The sequence below is a fragment of the Diprion similis genome, chromosome 12 (assembly GCF_021155765.1).
Source record: "Diprion similis isolate iyDipSimi1 chromosome 12, iyDipSimi1.1, whole genome shotgun sequence".
Classification (NCBI taxonomy): domain Eukaryota; kingdom Metazoa; phylum Arthropoda; class Insecta; order Hymenoptera; family Diprionidae; genus Diprion; species Diprion similis.
In genome coordinates this window covers 15,693,910-15,705,291 of record NC_060116.1, presented here as the reverse complement: position 1 = coordinate 15,705,291, position 11,382 = coordinate 15,693,910, and the positions used below count along the sequence as shown (strand labels likewise).

General features: G+C 35.9%; 1 protein-coding gene across 1 annotated transcript; it reads left to right on the top strand.

Annotated features, from left to right (window-relative positions):
• Nucleotides 1-5,706: 5,706 nt before the first annotated feature.
• LOC124413178 (heat shock 70 kDa protein cognate 5) lies at nucleotides 5,707-11,308 on the top strand. Its single transcript, XM_046893573.1, has 11 exons — nucleotides 5,707-5,978; nucleotides 6,293-6,354; nucleotides 6,905-7,050; nucleotides 7,164-7,287; nucleotides 7,375-7,683; nucleotides 7,877-8,039; nucleotides 8,348-8,804; nucleotides 9,004-9,300; nucleotides 9,375-9,562; nucleotides 9,805-9,945; nucleotides 10,084-11,308. Exons 1-11 carry the CDS (start codon nucleotides 5,886-5,888, stop codon nucleotides 10,171-10,173), a joined length of 2,070 nt encoding a protein of 689 aa, XP_046749529.1. The 5' UTR covers nucleotides 5,707-5,885; the 3' UTR covers nucleotides 10,174-11,308.
• Nucleotides 11,309-11,382: the final 74 nt, after the last annotated feature.

Here is an 11,382-nt window from a genome sequence, read left to right as displayed (position 1 = left end):
CAAAATCTAATTTTTTTTTTTATTTAGTTGGTGTGCAATTTCTCTAGATTACTTGGTATGATGATGTGAATTTTTTATCAAATTTTTTTTTGAATATTATTACTCTCTCCATATACTGAGAATGTGTCCAAAACACGTGTATTTTAAATGGGGAAATCCACTTTGTTGAACGAAAGGATTAGAGCTGGGATAAACATGTGAAAAAATTAAGGAATTGTTTTTAAATTATTTGAAGTTGATTTAGAGGGTGGTCCTGAAAAAATTTTCTAACATTCTAAATAAGGACCACCCTATCATATGTGTATATACGTATATATATATATATATATCGAAACATACACATAAAAATCAATTCATGAATTATTTGGATAAGCCACGTGTGAAGCCAGTACAGTCCCACAGAGCGAGTGCGTGCATGTATGTGTAATGAGAAGTAAAAGAGAAATACGACACAAAAACAATTGTATGTGCATAAGGGAAGGAACAAATGAGAAAGAGATATGAGCGAGTGCGAAAGATAGAGAGCGACAGAATACGACTAAAAATCAATGAGATTTGTGGGTTCTAGGATAAATGATTTATTGACAAATGTTGTATATTATTACGAATTATAATGACACTATTACAATTAATTAATTATTATATACTATAATAATGTGAATTGAATTTTAAAAGAAAAAAAAAAACATTAATAATAAGTAATAGGAAATTTTTAATTGTTAGCAAAAGCACACAGAGCCGACATTACAAGAAAAATTAGTTTATTTGCAATAGCTACTGCTGATCCACTTGGAGGACAGGTCGGAACGATACAAGCACTGGAAATGTTTAAGCTGCTAAGTACGTTGCGAAACGTGCATTTCCGAAGTTGGCTGGTTTATGCATCTGTGGAAAAATAAAGTATATTTGCCTTTGAAAATTCACACCGAATTACGTTACTTTGTTTTTTTTTTCTGTAACGTGTCGAATTTTAAATGAGAAACATTAAATGTCAATGTCTCTGTTGTGTGAGAAGAATGACTAAAAAAAAATTGACACAGAAATATATTCGACAAAAATTACATTTACAATATACATATGCCGTATTGTTTCGAATATAAGACGACCCCCAATTTTGAGACGATATTTCAGGGTGTTTTTCGTAGTTGTCCGCACATAAGACGAGTTCGCGTATAAGATGGTCCATTTTGGCGGGTGCTGTCAACGGCAAAAAACCTCGGCATATATTCGGAACAATGGGGTAATTAAAGAAGAAAAAAATTGTTCTATCCCCGCTGCGTATTAATTATTCTGAGGCGAATCATGCGAGTATTGTTCACGGAAAAATTATCACAGCTTACGTTTAAGAGTATGTAATATACATATTTGTTCCGATCTTCAGAATTATAGGTATATATAAAAGTATAACTGTTGTTTATTTGAGTGGGACTGTTGTAACAAAAGTTGTAATTAATTAAAGAGAGATGCACGTGTATATGTATATTGTATTTCTTTCTTTCTTACAACCGTTCCAATCTCAAAAACATTATACGAAGAATTGGGTTTGTTTCCGAAAGAGATAGTTTTAACAGAACTTCACAGTTGTAACAATTGTTTGGTATTTTGCGTCTACAACGTGAATTAATTAAGCACATAAATACGGTTTCGACTTTTCTCATGTAAACTTTCAGTTTCTTTTCAAAAAAGAAATACAAAACTTGTTTTATTTCATTTCTGTGGTACAGGTTTTGACTCAATACATTTACGATCGAATAATAAACAACTTTGAAACGCAGTCAGTCCACGATCGCCATTACAGTTTAACTTCCTTAGCTGCATAAACAGTGGAGTGCTTATGTATCTGTATAAATGCGTTTCGTCCAAACGAACGACGCCGTGGTGTGTGTCAATCGCATTTGGGGAAAAAAATAATAAATTTCAATGACTGTGATTTCCCCTGAAACAACCCTGCAACCAGATTGACGTGCCGAATGGTTATTCTTTCTCAAGTCAAATTCAAACAGCAAATAGATCAGTAAATATTGGATCCCAAGCCCTACTCACACCGCTGCGATCTAGCCCAAGAAACGGAATCATACAAACTAGTTTTTAAATATGTAAATTAATGACAATTATGATTAGTAGAAATATTGAAAGTATAAATTGTGGTGGTGACAATTTATCACGTGGAAAGCTATGGTCGTGTGTATAAAACTGCAGCGAGGGCCGCTTCATTTACAACGCAATTCATTTTACGCACTTATTTTACGAGGTAGGGGTCCCACGATTATTTTTATTTATTTATTTTTTTTCCTTCGCATTTGCATATGTTGAATCGTGTCTGGCTACATAATCGTGTTGTTATTATTGTCACGTAAAAGAACACAAAAGATTTTTAAAAATATCGTACGATGCTGAAAAAATTCCAGTTTCTATTTATCTTTTTACGAAAAAAAAAAACAAATTACTTCTACAAGTAACAACTGTAAGATGAACACATTATTGATTGATCTAACTATAAAAGAGTGAAAATACTCGTGAAATTTTGTATTTGCGTCGTCTTGTTCAAATTATGTCAGAAGAGTTTTATCGGGTAGGAGACGAAATTTTCTTCGCTAGATCATTCCGTGCAGTTAGCAGCCTATGATGAGTAGAGTCAACATAATTGAAGATGAATAATATATTAATCATAATTGAACTTGATCAAATTTACCGCACTTTACGTGTCGTAAAATTTACGCTGCGGTTTGTACCGTAAGCGCTTTCGTCATTTGATTTAAACAATTTTTTTTTCACATCTAATTGTATTATTTTTACTGTAAATAGACAACTCCGATGAAATTTGATGAATAATGATGAAAACAGAAGTATGATGGTCAGTGATTACTTCCAGGTTAATGGTATAAAGAGAAATTCCTTTACGTATATTGTAAACTGGTTAAATATTGATGACGAGGACGATAAAAAAAAAAGAATAAATAAATAAAAACTCGGTTATATATAGCATTTTGTAACATTTTAAATGTTTAAATAAAATGCGGTGTATATGTAACATTTGAAAGTAATTCCTTTTTATACCACCCCTACTCCATTAACATTCTTAATACAAATGCAGAATATCATTGTAACGCAGCGCGTAACATTTCATTTAATTAATTTATACAGAATTCAACAATCGCATTTATAAAAATAAAAAAACATTGTTTCATATTAGGTATTATTATATCGATTCTCGACATGTGAAAATTGCATGAACAAATAGCGGACGGTTTCTAATCGTGTGCAGATTTTTTGGCAATCACAGAGCAGTCATTTTTTGTAAATAACGTGTTTTTCTAGTAAGATATCGTAGATGATCTCATTGAAATTGATTTTTTCCTTCTCCTCTTTCGACACAGAGCTATAAGTTTCTTTCAATTAGCTTCTGGAGGTTCGAGCAAATTTTTTCGCATTCAGAATCGCATCCGAGCATCCCTGGTAGCCTGTCGGACAGAAAGAAAGATGGATGACTGCTCGTTTTGCGCTCGCGTGTTTGTTAGCGATTATTTAATTTGTGCTTTACATCAGCTTGGCTGTAATTTAAATTATAATATAAATACTGTATGTACTATATTGTTATCAATACGCTCCATAGAGAACGGATATAGAATCATTTGGCTTGATTTAAATATTATTATTATTATTATTATTACGGTATCTGCATGCAGTCGCTAAAAATACTGAGCCAGCGCTGACATACGTGAGGGATTGTGCACCCTTATATAGTGTATAAAATAAATGAATAGTGAATTAGGAATGGTATGCGAGCTAACAAAAAAAAGTAAAAATTTACATTATTATTAACCTCTAAGTGGATATGAGCCAGCTCGGTATATTATATTAATATACATTCAAAGTTGGCGCATTACCATGACCAATAAAATAAAAATTTTCATCTATTATAATTAAATTACACATTTTTACGCACTCCAAATGAAGAAAAAAAGAAAACAACAAAACAAAACAATAAAAAAAAAAAAATATATATATATATATATAAAAATTTTTATCCTCGTCATTTGTATTATAGCAACATGTGTTTAAAAAAATCCGCATTATATGTATGTAATCAAAATTGTAACTGAGAAAAACGTTAATAAAAAAATAAAATAAATAATTAATAAAAAATAAATAAAATAAATAAACACATGCGAAGATGTATTAGTTAGATCAACACGCCGTTCTCCTACGGTATTACCTACTTTGCTAAGGCTTGCAATTTGTTAATTCTCAAACAGTATAGTAGCAATTTGCTGTAGTAAATATGTTTCGTACTATCAACTGCTTTCCTCATGGTAAATACGGTTTGGTTAAATAGTTCCAGAATCCCGTTTTGTATCGGAATGTAAAGTTCGCCAATAATAGTCGAAAGAAGGTGCGAGAAGCTGCGGTATAAAAATTATCTACCGTACCGACTCAGAAGTCTCAAGTCCATCTGTACCCTTAGAGCATATACAGTATGGAGGAAGCCTAGTATACCCTTTCGATGTATATATATATATATGGGCGCGATAGTGAGACAAGAAGCCTCAAGCACTGTCACATACCCTCATTACGAATTTACGGATATACACTAGATTAATTCGGAAAATCATTACGGGCTGACAGATGGCGCTAGTAGTTTTATGGTAATAAAAACGAGCTGTTATCAGTCGAATAGATTAGAAGTGAGTCGGTCCGCGTACGATACGCATCGGCTCCTGCGCCATCTAATTGTTGTGCGCTCTGAACTCCGGGATGAAGGGATGAGTACCCACGATGCTAGTATCGCTACCACATATATATATGTATATTTTAATTACTTATATCTATTACTTTTAAAGTTTAAAATATTTAGAAGTTTTTACGGTATGTCTCTTTTTTTCGTCGGCTCGGGGACACTTTGGGAATTTATTCTGCGACAGCTAATTTTTCTACATTGCCAACATAATCGACAAGGGAAAAAAATGAGCTCTCGCAGAATCAATTTCCGCATGTGTACCCATCTTGAGATTATTCAGCTAATCGTTTATAAACAAGTGCGACGCCAAAACTAGTTCTAACGAGGTCCGCTATATTTAGGGAATTCACTAAAGTCGTGAAGAATCCCCCAAGTCTGACATGGAATCAAACTTCTATCGATTTTTACGATTGGTGGCTGATTATTTAAAGTTGAGAATGTGATTTTTGGTATGTCGTAGGGTACGTGTACCACTGAAATTAGCAAACAAACGACGAACAATTGTCATAACAATTCATAAAACTTTATTCAGAGGTAGATGAAGGGGTAATTAAGTAAAACTGGTTTCTTTGCCTTGACGCAACACGAGGTAATATTACGTCATACGTGTCGTGCTCGAAACGAACAAAATTAAATAAACGAGATTGATATTTTCAGCTTCCCCGCCACTGCTCGATACATGCGCAGATATTTTACGCACACCGGAAAACGTACAACGCCAATCATTTATCTACCATATGCAATATCTAATGTTAAAAATTTTGTAAAAACTACATCTAACTACAGTTAAAATATTTACGCCGTTCAATAAATTTAATTTACTTTCATTGGTAGTATGCTCGCTGCTGAGAAAGAGACGTAATTTTGACCGAATTTTGTAGAACATTCCGGATCACTCTTGCGCCTTCGCACATGGTGGGAGACGTATAAATACCCGGATTGGAACCTTCCGTTAGAACAGTATAGCAATTGGATGTCGAGGAGCGACAACGCCATATTGTCTAACGGAATAGAGCGAAGTGCGTATCGCGATTGCGCGTAGAGACAGAGAATCTAGCCCTACGGGAGTTGCATCACTACACGTGAAGTCGAGAGTTTCGTCTTCGATCCTAATTTCTCTAAAATCCGTCGAAATAATTGTTGAAAAATGTTGACCGCAGCTAGATTGTTGAGCCGAGGGTGCACCGGAGTCGTTGGAGATATTTCGAGGAAGCAAAACTTCAGTACAATCTTAAAAAATGTGAGTATTTCACGGTACCGCAAATCACCCAGAAAATCATTCCGGCCCTCCCTATAACCGCGTTTTTCTAGTCCTTGCTAAACGCTCAATTCCATGTTCTATCATGTTATGAGCTTCGGTTTATTCACCGTTTCACCATACATTTGGAAGCTTCTACACTTTTTTTTACCCTGTAGACTCGATTGTTCTTTCTACGCATCTTATCATGTCGCGTTACCTCGAGCCGGCCGCAGCGGACCTGCCGGCTATGTGCGCATTTCAAAAGCCGGCATTTTCCCGAAAATTCTCTTATTCATGCATTATTTCTGTTACAGGCTGCCGCTCCGACTCTCTCCGTCTCGCAGAGACAAACCGATCTTCACCAGTACAGATACAAGTGAGTATAATCATTCCTTTAAGCTGAGCTGAAAATTTGAAAATTTTTACTTTTCAGCACGTCGAAAACTTTTTCAATACTGGTGTTCTTTTAAATTATGTAACACTATCATGACAACATTTATCAACTTTATCGAACAATGTATGAGTCTTGCTCAACTGCGGGGCTTGTTTGTCAGCGAAGAATATGTGTTGAACGGAATATTTGTTCAGTCATTTATCTTGCACTGGTAGAAAAAATGATAATTTTACACATTGTTCACTCTCATTTTTATTAGTATTCGGAACAAATTTCATTTCGGTAGCCCAGATGACTATATTGAGACGCTTGTTTGATATTTATCTAGCCAAATTTATGAACAGAACTTGATTTCCTAATCTTATGCAATATGTAACATTATGTTCACATGCGAAGCAATGCAGAATTTAGAAAGCTTTTACAATGAACAATGATTAAAATGACTTCTGTTAGCCTTTATTATAAATAAAAGAAACTTAATTGTTAGCAAATAATCTACCTAATTTAATGGTTCTCTATAATCTTTACATAGATCGGAAGGTGTCAAAGGTGCAGTAATTGGTATAGATCTTGGAACAACGTTTTCCTGCGTAGCAGTAATGGAAGGTAAACAAGCAAAAGTAATCGAGAATGCTGAAGGTTCCCGCACAACTCCGTCCTATGTGGCATTCACCAAAGGTTTGTGAATAACCATAAGTAAAACTTCATTTTCTATTTGAATCAGCATCAACTTTGAATTTCTTAAATCCATATTAACTCCTATTTACTTGAAACTTGAAATAAATTTACAGACGCAGAACGCCTCGTCGGTATGCCAGCCAAACGTCAGGCCGTTACTAATTCTGCAAATACTTTCTACGCCACAAAACGTTTGATCGGTCGCAAATTCGACGATGCAGAGGTGAAGAAAGAAATGTGAGTATTAAAGTGCTGGGGAAGTCAATTTTGATTTTAGCACGCTTTGCACTTCCATATTAATTGATGAGATGTTTCATTTCTCAGGAAAACAGTATCATACAAGATTGTCCGAGCCTCGAACGGAGATGCCTGGGTTCAGGGAGCTGACGGAAAAATGTATTCGCCAAGTCAGATAGGAGCATTTGTTTTAATGAAGATGAAGGAGACAGCAGAAGCTTACCTCAGCACGCCAGTCAAGAATGCTGTAGTCACGGTTCCAGCTTACTTCAATGATTCTCAGAGGCAAGCGACTAAGGATGCTGGGCAAATTGCTGGTCTCAACGTTCTCAGAGTTATCAACGAACCAACAGCTGCTGCTTTAGCTTATGGCATGGATAAGACTGACGATAAAATGTAAGTTAATTATATTCGAAGTAGTTTTCAAATTATATATACAGTAATTTTTCAATGATGTTTTTATTTTTCGTCTCTTAAAGTACAATGTACAAATGTGGAGAGAATATTTCTGAGAGATTCTTGAACTGGCTAGCGTTTACTGCACCGTTTGGTGGTATAGATTAACTGATCGGTTTTTTTTTATTCTCAGTATCGCCGTGTACGATTTGGGTGGTGGTACTTTCGATGTTTCCATTCTGGAGATCCAGAAGGGAGTTTTCGAAGTCAAGTCTACCAACGGAGACACTTTCCTAGGTGGTGAAGATTTCGATAACGCCTTGGTCAACTACCTAGTATCAGAGTTCAAGAAAGACGTAAGTGCACACCTAGCATTTGATATTCACTTAATTACTTTTCTCTGTTCAATAATTAGTCGACAGAACGAGTTACAATAGTCTGTTAATGGCAGAGATTCCATCCTTCACTATATGGGATCCAAGGGTCAATTATTTTGCTGATAAGTCAACAGCTGCTATAATTCTAACTGACTTATCAGTTACTGTACCATGTTTCCATTCATTAAAGTATCGGACATGAGAAACATAATTAGAATAACGACAGATTTACTGGAGTAATAAAAAATCTATTCGGTAGCTAATCAGTTATTGCCTCATTTTTGCAGCAAGGAATAGATGTAACTAAGGACGCAATGGCTATGCAACGGCTCAAGGAAGCAGCTGAGAAGGCCAAAATTGAATTATCTAGTTCAAGCCAAACGGATGTGAATCTGCCCTATCTTACCATGGACAGCAGTGGACCAAAACATTTGAATTTGAAACTTTCACGAAGCAAGTTTGAAAATCTAGTTGGCGATCTGATCAAACGTACACTCCAGCCTTGCCAGAAGGCCTTATCTGATGCCGAAGTGTCAAAGTCTGACATCGGAGAGGTTCTACTTGTCGGAGGCATGACCAGAATGCCAAAAGTTCAACAGACTGTACAAGAAATATTCGGCCGCCAACCCTCCAAGGCTGTGAATCCTGATGAAGCTGTCGCTGTTGGTGCTGCTGTGCAGGGTGGTGTACTTGCTGGCGATGTCACCGATGTTCTTCTCCTGGATGTAACTCCGCTCTCTCTTGGTGATTATTTTCAGAATGTATTTTTATGACGACGGTGCTATGTAGTTTCATTTTATTTTCACATGATGCTTATAACTAATCTTCTCTCAGATTTAAACATGACGACAAGATTTTACTGACACTTACCCGTGGTTGCTACTCAATTTTGTACTATTCGTTTCTATTCGATCTCTCATTCAGCCATTCAATTTTCCTTTAGGTATTGAAACTCTCGGAGGAGTGTTCACCAGATTGATCACTCGCAATACAACGATACCGACTAAGAAGAGTCAGGTGTTCTCCACAGCAGCAGATGGCCAAACACAAGTAGAAATCAAGGTTCACCAGGGTGAGAGAGAAATGGCTAATGACAACAAACTACTCGGTCAGTTCACACTAGTCGGAATCCCGCCAGCGCCCAGAGGAGTTCCCCAGATCGAAGTCACATTCGATATTGATGCCAACGGCATTGTTCACGTTTCTGCAAGGGACAAGGGTACTGGCAAAGAACAGCAGAGTAAGTTTTTATCTTTTGTATAATTTTTCGTTGGTCATTACATCGAACTTGTGTAACAAAATACGATTTTATAGTCGTCATCCAGTCCAGCGGTGGTTTGAGCAAGGATGAAATTGAAAACATGGTTAAGAAAGCCGAACAATATGCTAAGGAAGACAGGATAAAGAAAGATCGCGTGGAGGCTGTCAACCAAGCAGAGGGTATCGTGCATGACACAGAGGCAAAGATGGAGGAGTTCAAATCCCAATTGCCAGCTGAAGAGGTTTGCATATTTATTTAATCTTTCAAGATTCTCTCCCCTTTAGCCTATTTGAGCATTATCACCCGCTGCGACTTACAATTACGAATTTTCAGCCAGTGATATATGATGTTATAACATTTTTCGTCTCTCAAAACTGACATGTGGATAATTTTTACTGAGATAAAGATTGGTCTTTCCAAGGTTAATGTGTGTGGTAGTAAATCATTACTAATACCTTTGATTTTATTTTCCGACTATTGCAGTGTGAGAAATTGATGGAGCTGGTCAACAAAGTTAAAGAAACATTAGCGAATAAGGACAACACGGATCCTGAAGAAATCAAGAAACAAACGAACGAACTTCAACAAGCTAGCTTGAAGCTCTTCGAAATGGCTTACAAAAAGGTAAACATTTGTAAACCTGGTTGAAAAGAGATAGAATATTTTTTTTATCAAATTGTCCGGAAATTCATGTAATGATAAAATTGCTAAATCCCGAATCTCCGGTTAAGCATTAGGTGTTTATTCTTAATTTCTATTCAGATGGCCGCCGAGCGTGAATCCAGCAGCGGTAGCAACGAGCAGAGTAGCCAGGAAGGCGAGGAGGAGAAAAAGAAGGAAGAGAAGAATTAAAGATTATAATTTAAGCACACAAAGGAACCTGAAACAGCCTCTGGGCTGCCATTCTCGGCTACAGCAGTTTATCAGATGCATGAAACTCAGGAAACAAAATTGACGTAGTTTCAATGGAGCGCTACGTTGTCTCAGACGTCATTATTTGTATTTGTAGATTATTTAGAGGTAGGTAGTTATTGATTGTTATTATTATTATTATCATTATTGCTACTAATTTTTTTTTCTGACGTTCCATGGTCGATAAGTGTAGTCGCGCAGGTAGAGGTAGCGAGTCGTGGTTCATAATCATAAGACAAAGCGAAAAAACAAGCTCCAGCAGCTACAAGTTTTTTTTAAAGTTGCATTTGCCAAATAAATAACATGCAAACAGAAGACCTTTGCTATGAAGGACCAGGTAAAACGTGATTTAATCATTATCGATACAAGTAAAGCGACCATGTCTTAATTCGTACTATTTTCGTGTAACACGGTCGCGAAAACTTCTTGATAAACAAAACCGATTTCAATTTGAAATAATACCGATTTAAACAAACCTTTCTCGTAAACGTCGGAAAAAATTATCCGAATATTGAGAATTGAATTAAATATTTGATGTACCATAGCATCGGTCGTCTGTTGGACGATATTTGTTATCACTCCATTGTATTTTATATACCCATGTAGAGAATTTTAGGGATATTTCATACATATGATTGTAATAAAAATGAACACAAAAGAAAAATCATCAAGTATACACACGGTCGGCGCTTGATAAATGAAAATTATGTAAATTGTGTACATAATAATATATTGTTGCCGCATGTTCCGAGGGGTTGAATGTTGATGTATACAGTGGCTGGCGCCATTGTAGCCTGCACGTCACTCCTTAAACTGTCTGTCTTAAGTCGTTTTGCGATACCCGCGGACATTATGTCTTGACGGATTGACTTCGACTCGACAATGCGGTGGTATTGCGGGTAGCAGAGTACTTGTTGATTGATATTTCATACATTCGAGACAAAAAGAGAGAGAGAGAAATGCGGCATCGAAGCGATATAATACAAATAAATATGAAATCGCGAGAGAAGAAAGAGAGGAATATTAGTCATAGTTTTTAACTAATAAAAGATTGAAATAAGCAGCAGCATAAACGGAAAACATCAAAATAATACGTTGACTATTATAAGAATTAACTATATTAATTATCATATAATTAAATATTATAGA